The 21,354-nt window shown below is 46.8% G+C and overlaps 1 protein-coding gene across 4 annotated transcripts in view; it reads right to left on the reverse strand.

The window, feature by feature from the left end:
• SKAP1 (src kinase associated phosphoprotein 1) overlaps positions 1 to 21,354 on the reverse strand; it is a 256,811-nt gene that overhangs the window by 20,001 nt on the left and 215,456 nt on the right. For 2 of the 4 annotated variants that reach the window (XM_084863580.1, XM_084863583.1), the window contains 2 exons: positions 12,770 to 12,820; positions 5,060 to 5,160 (listed from right to left, as the gene is read on the reverse strand). In XM_084863580.1, coding sequence (XP_084719706.1) covers positions 5,060 to 5,160; positions 12,770 to 12,820 — 152 coding nt within the window. The remainder of the gene's footprint in view (positions 1 to 5,059; positions 5,161 to 12,769; positions 12,821 to 21,354) is intronic. The other 2 variants (XM_084863581.1, XM_084863582.1) reach the window with 2 other exon arrangements.

Raw genomic sequence — 21,354 nt, forward strand, 5'->3', positions numbered from 1 at the left:
GGTGCACAGAGCGGCTTGGTTATTAAAAATCTCCCTTCAGCCGAAACCGGTTTGGCTCAGTGGATAGAGCGTCGGCCTGTGGACTGAAAGGTCCCAGGTTCGATTCCGGTCAAGGGCATGTACCTTGGTTGCGGGCACATCCCCAGTAGGAGGTGTGCAGGAGGCAGCTGGTCAATGTTTCTCTCTCATCGATGTTTCTAGCTCTCTATTACTCTCCTTTCCTCTCTGTAAAAAAAAAAAAAAATCAATAAAATATATATATATAAAATCTCCCTTCAGTATATGTTAAGGCCCAAATTGGAACTCGGTGAATGAGGTGGGCATGAAGCATGGGGCTGAGGGCGGTCTGGATGTGTTGGGGTGGATCAGCGAGAGTCCTGCTGACTCTGCCACCGGCCACTGCATCAGAGCTTGGATACGTGGCTCTGGCCTCTCCTCAAAGGAGGAGTTTGAGCAGTTCTGTCAGTGGTGAACTCTCAGGCCAGAGATGACATGGTGCATTTTCATGCAGGCCTCTTCCCTTCTTTTATTTCCAAGTGAGTACATTTTGTGCTTCTGAGCACCTCCATGAAGAGATCTTGGCTACCTTTTTTCCTCTCTCAAGTCACCAGTAGTTTACTGACCTGCTGGTTTGTACCCAGCATTAACCCAGAAAGTGTGTTAGTGGAAAGGGGGGTTGATAGTTATCATTTCCTAGATGCCAGGCACTCCTTTACACGAATTCTCTAATGCCAGCATCACAACAATACCCTATGAGTAGAGATTAGCCCAATTTTCACAGATGGGGAGACTGAGGAGTAGCCAGATTAAGTGACTTGCTCAAGGTTGCACAAGTAACCCATTGGCTATCGACTTGTGTCCCTAAGAATAGAACAGGTGACTGTGCATTTGGTTACCTATGGGCTACATCTTTCTTCCCCAGGCAGTCATCTTCTCTGGATTTTTATTTATTTATGTATTTATTATTATTATTATTATTATTATTATTATTATTATTATTTTTAGAGAGTAAATAACTCTTTGGATCCTTCCTGCCCTTAGGCTCCAGGTCCTAACAACCTCCCCTGGCCCTGGGATTCTAGGATTCAAGGTTGGGTCATATGTGGGCAATTATTAAGAAACAGTAGGGGGCAGCATGACCCTAAGAATAAAGCTGTATTTCTCTCCCTTCCCCCCTCCCTCCCCCTCTCCCCCCAATCCTCACTGCCAACTCTCTTCCCTGTCCTGGGGCCATTTCTGTTATCCACCCATCCTCCTTCAAAATATTTATTTTATCATATAATGAGAGGGGGTGGGGAACCAGATACATTTTATGAAGGCCCAAAACAAAAGAAGCTCATAATTGGAAATGTTTATTCACTTAATCTGAATAAATGCATTGTGTGTGTGTGTGTGTGTGTGTGTAATTTCTTTAGTGGTTTTGCAGTATCAGGTAATGTGTGAGGTGGAAGGAACCTCAGAGGTCATCCATCAGAACTCCCTCCTTTTACAGCTAAGGAAGCTGGTCTAGGTTAGCTAAGCCTCACCTTCTGGAGTCTTCCTTGTCTTGCATTTATTTCTCAGGGAAATAGACATATTAGATTCCTAAACAGCTGGCCTTTCCTGCCCGACACAGGTTCTACTGGCCAGAGAGAAAGTACAATGGAGATTTCTAGAACTGTTTTTCCGGACTAACCTCAACTTGGGTCCATTTTGTTCCTCCAGGCTGCAAATGGTAACTGACTCCAACAAAGGAAGCCAGCGAGGGCTAAAATAGAATGAGTTTAGGATCCATATGGGAGAAAATTCCAGAGATAAGGAATTACCAAACACCTGAGTAGACAGATGATTGGGAATGGTAGTGGAATCTCCTTTTCTATCTGTTTGGGGTTCTTTCTTTCTTTCTTTCTTTCTTTCTTTCTTTCTTTTTTTTTTTTGTAAATGTATTTTATTGATTTTTTACAGAGAGGAAGAGAGAAGGATAGAGAGCCAGAAACATCCATGAGAGAGAAACATTGATCAGCTGCCTTCTGCACACCCCCCACTTGGGATGTGCCCGCAACCAAGGTACGTGCCCTTGACTGGAATCGAACCTGGGACCTTTCATTCTGCAGGCCAACGCTCCATCCACTGAGCCAAACCAGTTTCGGCTAATTTGGGTTTTTTAAGAGGCAAGGGAATGGATTGGGTGGCCTTTTCAGGTGCCTTCCTGCCCAGGGACTCTGATTGAGTTAGGTAATATAATAAAGGTAAATTCAACCCGAAAGCCTCCCCAAGCCAGTGTTAACAGGAATGAAGCTTTATCAGGGAAACTTCAGTTGAGCTTCTAGTTTCTCATTTCCTCCTCTGCCGTGCAGAAATGAGCAACATGGAGATAGAAGGCAGGCAGCTGGTGTGGCTTTTGGGGAAAGGATTGTGCTACTACAATAGTGAGGGAATGGACTCATGACCTTCCAGAGATGGAGAAGGAAGCCGGATAGAGCCAGGGCAGAAGGTATTCTCGCCAAATTAAATTACGATATACGAGTGACCTGGTGCACGAAATCCGTGCACATTAAAAAGGGGTTAACTACAGGAACTAATTTCATATTGCTATTTGCCCTTTCTCTATAATAGAAGTGTCAGAGATGAAAGAAAATTAGTAAAAATATATATGAAAACCTTCTTCCTATCAGAGTCAAGTCCCTGCCCACCCATATGCACCTCAAAATCATGTGAGACCCAGACCTGGACGCCCCCCAAACCCCCCCCCCCCCAATTGGGCTAGATCCAGACCCAGCCAGTCCCACCCTTATCTGGTGAGTGAGATCCTGACAGGATGGGGGCGCAGCCTCAGGTTCCCTGGCCTGGTGCCAGGACGGGGGGCATGACCTGAGGTCTCCCAGCCCAGACTGGGCAGAGGGCATGCCTTGAGGTACTCCATCAAGCCCCACCAGGTGGAGGACACAGCCTGAGATCCCCTGTCAAGCCCTGTTGGGTGGGGGCATGGCCTGAGGTCCCCTGGCCTGGCACTGGGGCTGGGGTGTGGCCTGAGGTCCCCCAGCCTGACGCCAGGGCGGGGGTGGAGGGGAGGGCATAGCTTCAGGTCCCTGCTGATTGCTCCTTAAGGCTTCTTATGGGAACTTGGCCTCAGCTGTGGGTGCAGCCATCTTTGTGATGGAGTGATGGTCAATTAGCATATCCCCTCTTTATTAGATAGGACTAGCTTTTATTAATGGAGGAAGGGAAGGAAGATTGGTTAAAAAGAAACACAGGTGGGGGAGGTCCCCAGGTTTTTGGTATCTCTTAAAAACACAACAGCCGAGGTAACCACCGACAGCTCCTCGCTGCTGGGCAAGTCACCACACAGCCACTTCTAAGTGGAGGAGAGGGACCCCCGGGGAGAAGCCATTAACAAAGGCAAAAGACATGCAAAACAAACGAAGTCATCATGACCGGGAGAGGAGGCCAGCAGACAGTCTGGCTCTGTTCTCCCACCTCCCGCTGCAGGCACCTCAGACAATGTAAACAGTTAATTTGTTCACCTGCAGGCTCTGGGCAAACAGAGGCCCGGTCACACCTGAGTGGGTAACTCGATTACCCCCATAATGCCAGCGTGGTAATGTACACAAATTCTATTACACGCAAACCTCGCTTTCGGGCATTTGAAATACCAATCAGGCCAATGTCCACTCCCTCCTTTGCTTCCAATTTATTCTTGGTGTATCAGAGCTGCACGGGAATGGCGCCGGGTGCTGGGGAATTAGGAGGCTGAAGAAATTGCTAGAAGATTGTGATTTCACTCAGCAGGGCTCTTGCAGCCTCCGATACTCCTTTGAGAAGAGGGAGGTCTGAATTTGGTCCTGGGTCAGGGGGGACGCGTGGGAACCACTGAAAGGTGCCTTGGGTCAGCCCTGGTGTTTCCTAAGGAGCTTATGGTGTATTTAAATTGAGACAAACCTTTAGATAAACAGCAAATAATGGGTTAGTGACACCGTGGGTTTCCAATATTGCTTTATGGAATCCACAGACTCATCAATTAAAGAGCAAATTGTGCCTATTTAAAAAATGTGTTTGCAGATCTTGACTGATGAAGAGAGAGGGAGAGGGAGGAGGAAAGAGAGAGAGAGAGAGAGAGAGAGAGAGAGAGAGAGAGAGAGAGAGAGAGAGAACTTTGTAAACAACAACAACAAACATTTAAAAATTATTGATTTGAGAGAGAGAAACATAGACTGGGAATTAAACCCACAACCTGGGTATGTGCTTTGAATCAAACCCACCACCTTTTGGCATATGCCATACAGGATGACTCTCCACCCAGCCACACTAGCCAGGGCAAGAGAAAGAACTTTTTAATAAGTTTTTTTTGTTGTTTTTTTTTCAGGGACCTAGTTCCTTAGTCCACTTATACAGACTGTGTAGTATTTCATTACAAAGATAATGTTACTGATTCCTCTGTAGCCCATCCGTTCTCTTTTTCACATAGGTGATGGATCTATAATAATCTGTCCTTTTTTTCTCCCCCAATTCTTTCTTGATCAACAATATCATTTGTGAGATGCTTAGCTGGGGCCAGGGGTTAACTCTGTGACTGAGGAAGAGAGTGCAGTTAGCTGGCCCTGGTGGGGTTTGAGTCACTCTCTTGGTCTTATCAGCACTTGTTCAAACCAATTGAGCTAGCGGGTTCTGACTCCTCCCTCCATACGTAATTCTATTACCGTCTTGTTTATCTATAAATGAAACAAGGCATCTGATCTAGCCAGAATGTTTTTAAGAGTATTATATGATAATAAATTATGTACATAGTAATGACCTTTTAAATATCACCAGACCCTAGAAAGATCAAATTTTGATTGGCATAGCTTTGGTATGATGTCTACCTTGTTGTATTTTTAAACTTGAAACTTGGTTCCTGGGACTGAATTTTCAATTAAGATTTTCCCTAAGAATTATAAGTCAATGGGAATTTATGTGTGAGGCGGCCATGTAATACACACAAGAGAAGTGTATGCACGTGGAATAATTCTGGTCATGGTGACTACATCATCAAGAGTGAAAAAATTAATGTTCGGTCCATGCCCCACCCTCTGTGTGTCTTTACCTTGCTCAGAATGCGGATGAGGTCACCCCGCTGGAAGGACAGTTCGTCTGGCTGGTCACCATGGCAATCCCACAAGCCCTGGTAATAGCTGGCATAGTCTGCTGATCAAAGAGAGGAGAAATCAAAGTTAACCAGAGAGCCCACATTTTTGCTGCAAATGGAAACCAGGGTTTTGCCCCTAGGAAACCTAGGATTCAGGGTGGCTGGGATGAGATACAGCTACATACTCCGTATGAGCAAAGGACTGTGGGAGAGGGAGATCATTAACTAACATTAAATATTTACCGATCACCCTTAGTCGGATGCTGTTCAATAATATGATAAATATATTCATTTATTAACAAAAGGAAACCAGGCAGGTAATTTCTCACTTGGCTTGTACGTAAGCAGCACAAAGAGATTTCCTGCTAGCTGCTAGGCTTTCTGGATCCAGGGCGTCTACACCATCCGTGCTTCCCTTCATTATGCATTTGAAGGAATGGGGTGAGTCCCTGACTTCCTATTTACAAGAGAGGCTGAGTCAACCAGCCTGTGTCTGCATCACAGTCTCACACACTGGCCTCCTCTGTTCCAGAGGAGCTCCATCCTGGACACTTCCCACCCAGGTACTCCATGAGGCCCCAACCAATAAATACGGAAACAAATAGCTCCGTCTTTAAGTGGAACCAAGGGGGTGTCTCATCCATTACAACTAAATTCTGGGTGGGCTGGCCCCTTTCCAGCATCTCATTTGTAGACCCTGAACATGTCTGCCAAGATTTATCTGCAAGCCCTCAGGGGAACGGAAACCAGAGTGATCTGCATTAAAAATGAAAGCAACTCAAGACGACAAACCAAGCTTTCGAAGCAGCTGGAGAGATTTACTGAGCTTCTCAGCGAGACTAGATGGCAGTGATGCCACAGGACAGCCATCGATTCTTAACAATGAAGAATTTGTATTGATCTCCTTCTACCCGGAAAGGTTAAACACTGGAGTACAAAGTGGGAGAGGATCTGGGGATCTGAATGGCAGGAGAGCTAATACCCACTAGACCAGGGATACTGTGGCGATGCTCCCCGGATGCTGTGTATGAGCGCTTTAAGCAAAGCACCTACCAAAGGTGACATTCCTATCATTGGGAGTCAGGAGTCCTGGGTTTGAATGGAAGTTTAAGTGATTCTTGGGGACCCTCTTTTACCAGTTTCCATCTTTTCCTTCATTTGCCTTGACCCTCCCTTGAGGAGTAATGATGCTAGTCGCTGGGGGTGGGAATAGATGTGGGGCAGTGGGGGGCGGGGGGAGAGACAGAGGCCCTGGCCATGTTTCCTTTTTTTTCTGCTTGTTATTAACTTATGAGCAATTCAAAAAATAAAGGCACAGGGGAACAACATCCCTGTCTCTGGAAAAGAACTGTAGTAGGAAGCTCAAAGCACACAGAAACAGAGGCGGCACGGAGCTATGGAGTTAAGACTCGGATATTACAAACGGAAGTGAAAATACAGTTCACCATACAGAAACTCAGGTACGTGTCCTTGACACAGAAAATGGCTTGTATATGCAGTAGACAATAGAGGGCAGCAAACAAGACAGCTATGCTGGAAATAGTCTGCTATAGTTAGGAAAATTTTTTGGAAGAAACAGTACTTTGGGATACCAATGCTAACTATTGGAAAGGACAAGGTATATATTTCTTGGATATCAGTGCATGAAATCACAGAGAAACAACAGTTCCTGAAAAGTGAAAGCAATTGGAATGGAGTTGATTAATCACCCAGAGAGTTTGGCTAAATTTAGGGATAAAAAGTATACTGACATCAATAGAACACGGTAGAGAAAATGTATGAAAGTAGATTTTTAAAACAATGATATATCCAAATGGTAAGACTGACAACATTATCCTAGCTTTTTCTGGCCTAGCAGATGGTCATTGCAGGGTACTGCTCCCCACATGCCTGGATGTGGGATAGTGCCTAAGACCACGAGTGCCTTTTGGATATATGTGTTAAAAAAAAAAAAAAGAAGATTTGATATTGAGGATATAAGGCATCTGGGGAGAACACTTATAAAAAGACCTATTCTAAAAGCACAATAGGTCAGAGAAAGGAAGAGGAAAATCTTCCAAGGAAAAAAAAGGAAATAGGAAATGCCTTCAGTTCTTTCTAAGGCCAAAAGAAGAGAGAGCTCAGGAATCCAGGAGATAGGTCAGCCTCGTCCGCAAGAACTGCAATCATCAGAACCATGACAAAAAAAAAAAAAAAAAGCTCTGAGAAAGAAGCAGAATGAAAGGCTAAACATGAGGCAGAGGTTAGACTTGCTGTTTGGACAGAAGTATTCTGGCACTAAGGAAATCAGGGAGGAGGAACACCTTAACTGGACAAGATTGGACTATTGCCAACTCCCTGTATCACATATGTGTGGTTTGCATTCATGCATAAGTATGTACACAACTTCCCTGCATTCATTCCTCAGCATTCAACAACCATGTGCACAGCACCTACTAAGTGCGAGGGGCCATGCTAGATGCTGGGAACCCCACATTGGCCACAGCTGGGGAGACAGCACTCTGAGATCAGAAATGGTGCAGCATTCTGACCACTTAATTAATTCAAAACACCCTCATCCTCATTTTGAGGACATTATTCCATCTAATTATTTTCCCCCCGAGTCTGTCCATTTGGAATGAAAAACAAAAGAATAAAGCTTAATGCCAGTATTTCTCAATATACCCCCCTTAAAAAAAAAAAAAAAAAGTAACTCTGCACTAAATAAAGCCTGGTAATTCAAAAGCAAAGCACTAATATATTTAGCATAAAACAGACAGAGGACCTAGAGCAATAATGACAACACTAATAACTAAAACAGTTATAACAATTAACAACAATTACAATGATGGAGAAGCTAATGGGTATGATCACGGCTTTTCAATTGCTAGCAGAGCTGAGGAATTTTACTAGAGAAAAATAAGGGGTGGGGGAAGCATCTTATTTTCTTTATCTCATGTAAGAGAAGCTAAGCTCCAGTAAACAAAATGTTGTAGAAAAAAAGAGCAACAGACCAAGTTAAAAAAAATATTGTTTTTTCCCCTCCCTTTTCTAGGTAGTTACTGCAAAGCATTTGTCATTCCACACCAAGTTCTTTACAGCCAGTGATGGTAAGTTCTCTGGGAATGGAAATGAGCCTCTGTGATGTGAGAGTTCAAAGGTGGAAGGACCAGGACACCTCTCTGCCTCCAGCCTTCCTGAGGGACAACAGGATGTGACTTCCAGAGTCATCGGTTACCTTGGGCTTTTGTTTGGGGACACCGGGCAGTTCCAGAACTCAAGCTGTGACCAAGAGAAAGGGGCTCAAGGCAGGTCAGCGTGTGTCTACATTGTCTGGATGAGCAAAAGGACTGTGCCAACAAGGCCTGGCATTGGGTACCACTACATAACGAATTATAGAAAAGAGAAAGAGAACGAGAAGACACGTAAAGCCAGTCTTTGCTAGAGCCTGGATTGGTAGGACTTGGACAAAGAAGGCCAAAGCAGTGGCCGTTGGAAAGGACTTGAAAAGGCCACTATGTTCAGTCCATCAAAGCAGTCTCAGTCTGATACCACATTAACTAATTCGGAAGGAAACGCATAAAAAAAATGTGCCAAGCTCATTGACTATGATGTCAGAACAGGAAGAGCAACTGACCAATACCATTTGCTTAGTTTTGTAGCTCTTTTTTTATGCTGACATTCTTTTTTTTCCTTTTTAAAAAAAATATATTTTATTGATTTTTTTACAGAGAGGAAGGGAGAGGGATAGAGAGTTAGAAACATCGATGAGAGAGAGACATCGATCAGCCGCCTCCTGCACACCCCCTACTGGGGATATGCCCACAACCAAGGTACATGCCCTTGACCGGAATCGAACCCGGGACCTTTCAGTCCCCGAGCCGATGCTCTATTCATTGAGCCAAACTGGTTTTGGCAGTTTTGTAGCTCTTTAATCTTTACTTTTGAAGTTATGATCCTTCATGTTATAACTATGATCTTGAAGTGAGAACATGCGCAGATCTAGATTCTCATCTCCTGTGCTCCTTTTATTGGGCCAGAATTGTAGCTGGCTGATAATTAACTCATGTTTGGTCTTGGGAAATAAGTTTCAAAAAGTAAATGCTGCAAATACCTCTGTGGCTTCCCTCTGTTTTTTGTGTGTAATAGTTCACCCCATTGGTGGGCATCAAAATGGCCAGAATGCCTCAGGGATGGAATGCTCATCAGTGACCATTTTCCTTCGCTGCAGAAACTACTAAACATGGGCTCCTTTTTGGCTGAGCTCACCCACAATTTCAGAGAGAAAATAGACTGTTTCAAGATCGCCCCTGGTCAGAGGTTAGATGCATCTAAGGATTTTTTGTGTCACTGTCTCTGCTTTTTATTTATTATTATTATTATTATTATTATTATTATTATTATTATTACTAGAGGCCTGGTGCATGAAATTCATGCATGGGTAGGGTCCCTAGGCCTAGCCAGGGATCAGGGCTGATTGGGGTCTTCCAGCTGCTGGCCAAAGCCCTCCTTCTCAGGCTGTTGTCTGCTGGCCAGGGCCTTCCTTCATCTGCACTGCCCCCTCGTGGTCAGTGCATGTTATAATGAGAGATTGAACTCCTGGTCTCCTGGTCAAACTCCCAAGGGAAAAATTTGCACAGTAGGCTTTTATATATATAGATTTTTGGTAATCCTCACCTGAGGATATTTTTCCATTGATTTTTAGGGAGAGTGAAAACGAGAGGGAAAGATGAAGAGAAACAATGATGTGGGAGAAACACATCAATTGGTTGCCTCCTACATGAGCCCAGACCAGGGCTCAGGCCGGGGAGGAGCCTACAACCAACGTATGTGCCCCTGACTGGAATTGAACCCGGGACCCTCTGGTCTGTAGGCCGACCACTTAGCCAAACCGGCTAGGGTTCCATCCCTGATGTTTATTTGGCATGGCACACCCAAGCAAATGGCCAGTAGTTTTCATATAAACAACACAGAAAGAGCTTTATTTTTGGTTACCTGGACATTGCCTTCTCCTGATAGGACAGGGAGATAAACTCATCACCGAAGACACTTAGTGTTAGCCTGTTAGGCTGATGGGTTAGAATTCAGTGAACATCAGAGGTGTTGAAGAGTCACTCATTAAAATAACCCTGTTACTAACAGTCATGCTGTAAACCAAGCTCTTTATAGATTGGACAATCAATACGACAGGGCTGTGATAGATTTTCTAGGTAACAGAATAAAATAAAAGAAATTACATCTTACGGGGTCATTAACACCCAATAAGGATAAACTGAATTCCTTTTCCCCTCCTCTTCTGATACGATCTCTTTGGGCTTTAAAAATGTTAGCAATTCCATTAGGGGAAAGTGCAGCATTGGGGGGGGGGGGTCGGAGGGAGGGGTGTAAGGAGTATTCCTGGAATGGTAGAGAAAACGGATTTTAAAGGTAACCCTGCTAACCACAGGATCTTTTTTTCTTTTTTTTTGTTTTTGTTTTTAAAATATATTTGATTGATTTTACACAGAGAGGAATTGAGAGTTAGAAATGTCGATGAGAGAGAAACATCGACCAGCTGCCTCTTGCACACCCCCTTCTGGGGATGTGCCCGCAACCAAGGTACATGCCCTTGACCGGAATCGAACCCGGGACCTTTCAGTCTGCAGGCTGACGCTCTATCCACTGAGCCAACCTGATTTTGGCCACAGTATCTTTTAAGAGAAAAGACTCCCTCCTCCTCCCCCAAAAAGGCATGTGTCACCTGAGATGCAGCATATAAAACTATGTGAGCCAAACGTGTGTAGCTTGTCTGTTACACAGGAATTCACATCGTCGTAGAGTTCCCGTGCCTTTTGCAGGCTTCCCGGGGGCTGCCTCCCCTTCCTCCGGACCTTCATATTTAACTGTTACAACACTGAGCGGTGACATTTGGATGTTACATATGTGTTGCTGCTGCTATAGCTCCTTGGGAGAAAAGGCACTATATAAACTTAATAAATAAATAAGTAAACACTAATAATAAAAATTCCCGCCTCAGATTCTGCAGAGCGCGCGAAAAGTCCTCCTCTGCCGTTTTTTTTTTTTTTTTTTTTTTTTAAATCACCAACTCACCCATCATTATAACTGGTGGGAAGGATAAACCACAGAAACATATTCAGAGCTCACTGTACGTGAACAGCACCTATTTTGGTTAGGCAGGAAGCATGAAGCACAAAAGGGTTTTCTTTTTTAATATAACGCAAAAATCCTACTTGAATTATAGCTACTGAAACAGGAAATACATCCCCCTCACCCCCCCTCGTGCCGCCCCCCATCCCCTGCCACCCAGATAGAACCTTATAAAGAGAGGCAGAAGGAGGAAGCGAGATGGAGGAAGAGCCTGAAACGGAATTTTTAGACTTTTGCCAGAAGCCTGCTGCTTCCGGAATGAAGTTTACTATCCAGTTGGCCACCGGGAGCTTCCCGGTCTCCCACCCTCGCTGTCCCCATGAAGTGCTTCCTCCCTGCTCCGGGGATGGAAACCAGAGGAGAAGAGGCATCCGCGGGGCCTGGGCTGGTCAGGAAACAGGTTTTCGGTGGGAAGTCTGGACGCCAAGTGGAAAACAGCAGGGGGGTAGGTTTCAGAATGGACTGAGCCACGTGTGCTTAGGAGGTCCTGACTTGAAGCTACACTAACCCCCCTGCATCAGACTGGCCTCTGTTCTTTCTTTCTCTCCTGCTGTGCACATGACCCTTTGCTGTCTCTTCTCCCCCCTTGGGAGAAGTGGGGTGTTTATGAAGTTGGGTCCTTCACCAAACCTGTTACATGTTCGCTTTCTGTGGGGAATGAACCAAAAAAAGGGGTTTTGTTGAATGGATAATGAAGAGAGGAAAAGGCACAAGGAAAGGCATAGAGAAGAGAAAGAGGGGGGAAAAATTGGAACAGAGAATTGGAGAGGGAGCAGGGAAGGGAAGAGGAAAAGAATTCCTAGGCTGAAGACTCATAGAATCTCTAAGAAAAAAAAAAATCAGCCACCGTTGAGGCTCTGCTGGTGGAATGAAATGTCCTTGCAGCTCACATCCCTTCACTGACGATGACAGAAGAGGTCCTCGGTCCACTTAAGGCGGCTTCCGAGGGGCACCTGACCTCCAGAAGGATGGACTCACTAACAGCCTGAAGCACGGTTAACAGCCCGAGATGAAGAAGATGCGATTTTGTATTCAGCAAACCTGTTCCATATTCATTTCCCAGTGTGCCTGGAATCTAACCGGGCCATCAGGAGTCAGCATCACCGAGCAATCCCATCCTTCAGCCCGCGCTCACTCCTCAGCCTGACACATTCCCATTCCCCTCTGAACCTGCAATCTCCGGGCTCTGAGAGGGGCCGTTTCCATTCTTTCCATTCTCAATCCTCCGATCTCTTCGAGATGAGGCAATTCTATTTCCCCTGGACTGACTTCAGAAATACTGATAGGAAAAAAGTAAATATCTGACTTGGCTTCCTCCTTCTCTAGGATAAATCCTGGCCTGGGAACATTAATTAAAATGAGTGGGGCGGCGGCTTTTAGAGTAAGGTACTTCCTCTCCAGTCATCTTAGTTGGGCCTTTTGAGGTCGACACCCCAGAACCTTCTTAATGAGTGAGTCCTGGAATATCAGGACGGTGGCCTCTCCGGCCGGGAGCCCCAGTGTCCTCCGACCCAGGCCTTTACATGCACGAAGCTCTCATACCTCTTCTTTGTCCAGTGCCACTCCCCTCCTCTTCCAGATCGAGCTCGTCATCTGAGGGGAGACACACACCGTCAGCATTAGCAGTGAATGGTCTATAGTCTTGTGTTTTTTATATCTCCCAACTCATCACGCTCTCTTCCTAAGGAAATAATTACCATGTTCTTTCTTTTCTTTCTTTCTTTTTTTTTTTTTTTATCCCCTCTTACCTTCAAACAGGCCCTCTCCTTCTCTCCTCCCTGTTCATTCATTCACAAACATTTTAAAGTGCTTACGATGTGCAAGGCACTGCACTAGGAACTGGACAAGCCCGGCAGGCCCTGCCCTCGGGGAGCTTGACATCCACTGGATTATTTAGGTGCCTGTCACTAAATCCCGGTCCTTTTCCTAAAATCCCATTTCTCCCCCCCTTCTGGAACTCTCTTCAAAATGTAGTATTTCCATGTGAATGTCCAGACTTAGTGTGTGTGTGTGTGTGTGTGTGTGTGTGTGTGTGAAAGCGTGTGAAGCTGAGCACGTGCTTAAAACCACCTTCATGTTAATAATTAGTCCTTCATGTGTCAGGCTTTGTTCTGCTGTAACAAAAGCTGGCCGTGTACATACATGTATGTTCCTAGTGTTATCTTTTTACTGGTGTTATTCAGCCTGCCTTGTTCACTAGACTGTATGCTCCTGAGGGCAGCTGGAAAGGTCTTCTAATGAACTGCTGCAGGTACCCAACGGGTTCTAAGTCAGCACCACTGTCTAAGTCCAGTTGTGTTTCTGTGGTCAAAGTCACAACATGATCGGCCTGTTTCTTACCCTCATTAACCTGTTTCATCTCAGACTTCATACTCCCTGATCACATTGGGCCTTTATAAAGAAAGCATGAGTCCTTACACTCACATACACACACACACACACACACACACACACACTCACACTCACACACACACTCACACTCACACACTGACACACACACACACTCACACACTGACACACACACACACTCACACACACACACACACTCACACACAAACACTCACACACACACACACACTCACACACACTCACACACACACACACACACTCACACACACTCACACTCACACACACAGGCACACTCACACTCACACACACACTCACACACACTCACACACACACACTCACACACACACACTCACACACACACACACACTCACACACACACAAACACACTCACACACACACCCACTCTCACACACACACACTCACACACACACACACACACTCTCACACACACACACTCACACTCACACACACTCACACACTCACACTCACACACACACACACACTCACACACACACTCATATGGGGCATAATAAGTAACATTTTGGGGTGAACACTTAAGTTTCTTCCATCTACACTTCCTTTCCTTTCTCCTTCTGGGTCTTAGGGCACTTACCTCTCTCGCTTCCCCATAATTATGCCACTGAATGGAACTTTTTGAGGAGATGGCTTTTTAAAAATATAAGGTTTATAGGGCAATATGAATTCTGACATGCCAGACTGGGGGAAATAAACTCTAAGCTCATAAGTAAGAAGAAACAGCATAAACATATTTTAGACCATTAAAGAAATAGTTGATCTCACATACAAAATGATACAATTTCCTGGCAAAAAAAAAAAAAAAAAAAAAAAAGGAAGGGATTGGTACTCTGGAGAAATAAGTCACCAGTTATCAAGGCAAAAAAAAAAATAGTATATATATATATATATATATATATATATATATATATATATATATATATTTACCCTACAAGATACTTTGACTCAATTCTCCTTATCTGCATGTATGACCGAGCGGCAGAGAATTTCCTAGTGCCACCTGTGGTGCTCCCCGCTCCGTGCCATGAGGAATAAAGATGTGAGATATCGGAAGAGTGAAATCAAATACCAGAAACAGATCGTGACAGAATAAGTCTCGTTAAGCATCATTCTTTGCACACCGTCTTCTTATTCCTGCCCACGTCCTTCCTTCTCTGCTAGGATGCTCTTCCTCGTGGACATGGGACTAATTTCACTGGACTGAAAACGACGCTTAGCAGAGGAGCGGGCACGCCCTCGGTGCTAGAGATACGCAATAATTGGGAAAGAGAACAGCTCTTTTGCTGCTCTCAGGCAACTCAGTCACGAAGCTCAATAATCTGCTGTGCCGAGGCGCTTTTGCAGTGGAGAGCGTTTCCACTACCTCTGCTCTCTGCGCGCAGATGTCTCTTCCTCCCAATTCTAATCAATGTAAATTGGGTCAGGTCTCCTCTGTGAATTACAAATTGGATCCGAAGTTGGAGGGTCACCGTGCCTGCTCCTCCACCTCCTTCCCACCACCATTAGATGGGAAGCTGCACCGAAGATCTTTTCTAAATAAATCAGACTTTATTGTAAAACGCGGCCACTGACGAGACATAACCTCATTAGCATTGATTTTAAAATAAATTATTGAAAGTGGCCTGCCTGCTCTTTGCATTTGTAAAATAGGAGAATGTAAATGTATTTTGCAATGATAAAAATGAAAACTAAGATGTGATTCCTCCTTTATCCTTTCAGGCAACCGCACTTAATCTAGTCATGAAACAAGAACGGGAAGAATAAAAGTCTGTTCTGCGCGGTTCACTCCCAGTCCGAATATTCTGATTCCCATTGTGCCTGTGGAGTCACGGAGAAGGAAAGCAGGATGCTGGCCGTAGATCTCACAGCGCTACGCTCTGCGGGGATGGGTGTGAACATGGAAGCTCCCGTCCCCACATCTGTCCTACCTAACGCTGTCCTTCCCAGCTGGCTGAAAGTGGGCCAAGCCAAGAAGCCCAGCCGTTGATGTGAGAAGCTGGGTGCTGTGTCTCTGGCTTTTTAAGTGAGTTTGGGGGTCCCATCCCCTGGAGAAGGAACGTGCCCTCCACAGCTGGTAGTGAAGGTCACCCCTTCTAGCACCTTCCCAGCTTCAGAGGGATCCATATAAACCGAGAGGCCTACATTTCACCTCACATCCTTCAACAAAATCAAATTTCGAGCTCCAAAACCAAGAAAACCGATTCTATGGCAGCAGGATCACGTGCCCACAGAGGAGGGTGGGGTTAAACAGCCCAATGTCTCATTTTTATTCACCTGTAAGGTGAGGTTTTAATTTTAAAGATATTATTAAAAACATTTTTTTTTTTAGGCTAAAGAGCTTATCGTGCATCTTTAGAAGAAGACTATTAGGCATGTTAGCATGACATCTACGGAAATACCTCTTCATTTAAGAGAGGATTAAAATGTATGCGCTAGCTCAACTTGAAACAGTGGTAGATTATACTGGTCCTTGCTCTTAACGGGACATAGGGGACCCCAGTGTGACAGAGGTTTCAAACAAATGAACCTCCGAAGATTACCGTCCACTTATAACATCGAATGCTCTGCTTGATCCCCAAATATCTCATCTCAACTGGGAAAAGAGTTGAGGAAGGTTCTGTTAACTGGGTGAGCGGGTACGAGGACCATGGGGCACCGCAAATGAGCACCGGCATCGGGAGAGTTGGTTTCAATCAGCGCTCTTGGCACCAGGTCAGGGGCGCTAATGAGAGGCTGAGGGGAGCAGGACGCGGAGCCGCTGGGGAGGCGCAGAGAGGAGCGAGGAGCCAGCTTCCCCGGACCCCCGGCTCCTTTGGGAAGTGCTGCAGAGGGGAAAAACACTCAAAAAACGACCAGGTCAGAAAGAGGGAGGCCGTTTCCCCCACACAGAGCCGAGTGGCAGACGCTTAAAAAAACGCCAAACACTATCCAGGAGCATCCAGATGTCCAGGTGCTCCGGTGACAGATGCAACAGACACGCAGCCAGACTGGAAGCGCAAAGGGAACACGCAGAAGAGCAGAGACGGGAGCCGCTCCTCGGCACGCACATCCACGTTAGAAATCCGAGGAGGCCACTGCGCCTCTTTAGACAAGGCGGGGAATGCGAGCGAGGTGCTAATCCGCCGTTTCATGCTCCGGTGTGTGTTTGGCCATCGCAACGGGTTACCTTAAGTGTCTGCATCCCGTCTCTGTGTTACGGTGGACACGATATGAAACTCGGTTTTCTGCTAACTGCAATACCTGGAATGCTTTGAACTCAATTTCACACGTAAAAATTGAGCACCTACTAATTGGGGGAAGAGAGACGGGAACACAGATCCCCGCGGCGGGGGCTAAAACAGAACTCCATTCCAGCCGGGTCCCCGAGGAGACACGGTGGAGCACGCTGTGCAGGACCCCGTCAGCGGGGATCCAGGGGGGGTTAGTCTAGCGAGAAGCAAACGGCACGATTCTGGTTTGGGTGCTGGCCAACCAGCACCGTGTGGCCAGGACCCCGTGCGCTTGGGAGTGACAGGGGAGAGGCCAGGGAGCTCAGGGGGAGCTTGATGCTGGTGCTGACTCTTCTGGGATGTCTCCCCTGCCCCCGCCCCTCCATCCAGTGCTGCTTTGCTGTGAAACTGGAATTCACTTTCTTCCTAATCTTTGTATTTTTGGTGGCCTGCCTCTTTCTTTCGTTAGACCTCCCAGGACCACGGTTTCCCCTTCCTGTGGGTTTGGACAGCTGTACAGGGGGAAACATAATCCCACAGAATGCTTGTTTCCATGAGAGTCAAATTACAAAAAACAAAAAAACAAACCCCACCCAAACCCAGCGCTATGCTTTATTCTAATGCAATCCGGTTTCCGAGTCTGTAATGACCCTCCGGGGGCGGTGCAGGCGGCACTGGAATGCGCACAGACATTCCCAGGGCAGGCTCTTTGTCTCTCTCTCTGTTTGCTCCCCTGAAACCTCTCCAGAGAACACGGCCGGATTCTGTTGCCACCGCAGCTGCGGCAAGGCCCCCGTTATTATAGCTCCGCCGCGGTCTCCGGCGCCTTGCTGGATTCTGGCATGGAGGCCCCAGACAGAGAGAAACCTGATAAAAGCTGTCCTTTTATGGAATCTCGAATCAGGAAACTGGGCCTGTGCTAGCCTGAAAAATAATTTCAGGGAGGGGTGAGAGAGGGCTGGGGGAAAAAAACCAGCCATTTCCCACATATTGCTTTAGCATTTCTTTGTGGCAGTTCCCTGCAGTTTAATCGACTGCAAATGAGATCTTAAAAATCAAGGGCCCCCATATGCTCAACATGGATGTTCAGAAATCCCGCCGGATAGCAACCTGGAAGCCATACGATCCAGGAGGAGCGTTTCTGTGGTGCTGGCTGCAAACCTCGAGTGCTCCCGTTTCCTCTCGTGGGAAGGAGGTAGCGTACCACGTGGCAAACGCTACTCATCCCGCGATGGATGCGACGGAGAGCATGTCCCCGGAGGACCCATATGCTATTTTGATTAGGAATACGTATTTTTTTTTTTTTTGTATCGCCTTGGTATAGGTCACAGGCGCTTTTCTTTCTCCCTGGAAAACCAGCCACGGAGGGAGAATCTCACTTCCAAGGCCTCCCACACGGAGACCGGGAGGCTTGTGGGAGGCCCCATCCCAAAGAGGCGGGAGACAGCGCCATCAATGCTAACGCGTCTCCACGAAGATCACCGACTGTGGATGGCGTGCGACGTTAGCGCGACCCAGCGTTAGCGTCGCCGTCCCTCCACCCAGCCCCCGTCCTCGCAGTAAAGCCGGCCCGAGCGGAAGGTGTGCGCCAGATGCCGCCTGCTCAGGGTTTTCCCGTTCACCTGCTTCCTGCCCAGCGCCGGAAATGTCCGACGGGGACTGTCTCGGGTCTGGTTGGTGGGGGTGGGGCACTAGCCACCTTCCAACGCTTCAAGGAAGAAACGCTTCCTGTTGACTAGTAACCACCGCCAGATTCACAATACGCAGCTTTTACTGAGCGCTCGCTGTATGCCAGGGCCCTGCTCTCAGGGTTTGTCCTGTGCACGCATTGGTTCTAGACTTCTCATGGCATCCTTCTTGGACGGCTACTTTTGCCATCCCCGTTCCACACGTGGGAAGGTCACCCAGGGAAAGGGCGAAGTGCTTGCTGAAGGCCTCGCAGCTGGCAGGTGGCAGAGCAGGTCCGACCTGACTTAGAGCCAGTACTTTGGTCTGAGATTCCATGCTGCCTCTCACAGGCTGCTGCTTGGTAGGTGGTCTTGGAGATGCCGGCAGAGGGGAGACCATGTGGGGCCCCTCACATCCCCTCTCAGTTCCTCTAGGACTGGTTAGTGTGGCACATGCAAAACGAATAACAATTTCAGAAGCAACAATCCGAGTGGGGTAGATGGGAGACTTACGGCGGAAATATTCCTATTGTGGTTAAACTAGAGGCCCGATGCATGAAGATTTGTGCAAGAATGGGCCTTCCTTCCCCTGGCTGCTGCCACCGCCTTTGCTCTAGCTGGAGCGGCCTTTCGCTCCAGCCCAAAGCCACCTTCCCACCTTCCCACGCTGCCCAGAGACAGTGCAGGGCCCGTCTACCTTCCATCTTTGCCGGGTTAATTTGCATTCTCACTCCTGATTGGCTGGTGGGTGTCGAGAAGGTACGGTCAACTTGCATCTTATTCTTTTATTAGTGTACCATATTTTCTGGCGTATAAGACAACTTTTGAAACGAAAAAAAGTTAACCGAAAATCGAGGGCAAAAGACCAAAATTGCACAAAAATCACCTGCAGATCTTGACGGCAAAGTGAGTCTTTTCTTTGAAGTGGGGGGTAGTCTTATACAGCGAATATAGGCCTAAACATATGTTTTAACTGTAAAATTAGGGGGTTGTCTTATACCCCGGAAAATACGGGTAGATGCCAAAATATTTTCAGCTCTAATGCTATCTCTGAAAATTGTGATGGATAGAAAGAGGCTTTTGGGAAAGAGCCTGTTCGTTGCACACAGCGCTGCCCTTCGGAAACTTATAAACAAGTTTGTAGGGAGCAGCTAGGGTAAGCCTCGGGCTGACCTCTGCCAGGGCCATAAACAAGTCCCAGCCTGGAGGGCAAAGCTCTCTTAGCATAATTAAACCTGACCTTGTAGCCCACCCTAATCCCTTCCTAAGTAGCTAAAGGTCTGTGGGAGGTGCAGCAAGGGTTGCCCAAAACAAGAACCTTCGTACACATGTTAATCTACCCTTGTCTTAATCAGACTATACAATAAAGCACAGGCTTGCAGGCTGGGTCTTCTGTGTCCTCATCCAGGCCTGGGAGATCCGCAGAGCCCCAGCTGTATTCTCTCCGTCTGTCTCCTTTAGGCCGCCACCGCCCCTCCTCAGGTTCACCCTGGGCCGTGCTGGCGTTTCCCTCACCCACAGAAAGAGACCCTGGCTCTCCTGCAGTGCAGCTGCCCTCACTCCCGAGGGACAGCTGTGAGCAGAGGGTAAGTGGCTTTTCTTGAGCAAGCAGACCAGGCTCCACGCCCTTGGAGTCCACGCCAACACCCAGACTGGTGCAGTTTTGGGGGGAGGGCCCTGGTAGCCTGGGCAGTGCCATGCTGGCGAAGGGTAGGCATTTCAGAGGCAGGGGAAGGATGATGATTAAGAAGTCAATCATGCATTCATGGACCCACCTGGGGTCAGGTGATGATCCAAAACTCATCTTATTTTCTGAGGTTTCTGTCCCTTAACTCTTCTTGGCTCCCCGACTCTGAACATCAGCCCCCTCCTCCCTGGCTCCTTTGAGAACCAAACGGGGTGCGTGAAAAGGCCCTCCTCTGCTCCCCGAAGGCTGAGTGACTCAGGGAGGTTTTCCCAGAGCACTCTTCCATCGCTGCCACCGGATATTTCCCCGAGCCTGGGCCGGAGTGAGTGGAAAATGAGCTCACTAGGAAGACGCTGGCCAACTTGGGGAGTACATCTCCTTTTAGGGAGCGCTGTGAATTAGATCCATCTCTGCACCCTGCTGTTGCGATGGAGCAGACTGTGAAAGGGAAGATTCTCAGAGGAGCTGTGTTTTAATGTAGCAATTTGATTCAATTTTCCACTCTATAAAATTACCCATCACTGCTCGTTGCTTTCTAACAGACACCTTCACTCTTAATTTAACAATCCTATCGAATTCTGCCAGGGAAATTGGAAAAATTTATCACCTGTGAAATTTTATTTTCCTTTGGTTGTATCTGTTTTTGTAAAACTTCATTAACGACGATGACTTGCTGAGGAAATTATCATTTTTTTTTTAACTTCAGACACAAGAAATGGCTCGACCTCCACCAAGATATCATTTGCATAATAAAACACAACACAAGGGCTGGGGAAGCTGGGACCAGCAGAGGCTGGAAGTGCTAGGAGAAGAAGGGAGACTTGGCTTGGTGGCTGGCGGATGGGTGGATGGGTGGGTGGGTGAGGTCCCAGTAAGGAAAAAAATCTGTGGCCACAGCTCTGGTCCTTGACTCAGGAAGCAATGACGTGGCTTCTCCCCCAGGGGAGAAACAAATGCAGCATCGACAGCGTTAGACCCTCTTCTTAGGAAGCTCCGAAACACAAGCTGCTTACTCGATGCTTTTTAGCAACCAGCCCTGTCTTCAGGGGATCCAGACTCACCTTATTTCCCAAGTTTATCTGGGATTGGAGTTTAAATTGTTATAAATTTAGGCTTAACTTGAAATTCTCAGCAGAGCCTGGCAAATTTCCACAGGAGCCATCTTTCTGAATGGACTTG

The sequence above is a fragment of the Pipistrellus hanaki genome, assembly GCF_964339955.1.
Source record: "Pipistrellus hanaki genome assembly, chromosome: 16".
NCBI lineage: Eukaryota > Metazoa > Chordata > Mammalia > Chiroptera > Vespertilionidae > Pipistrellus > Pipistrellus hanaki.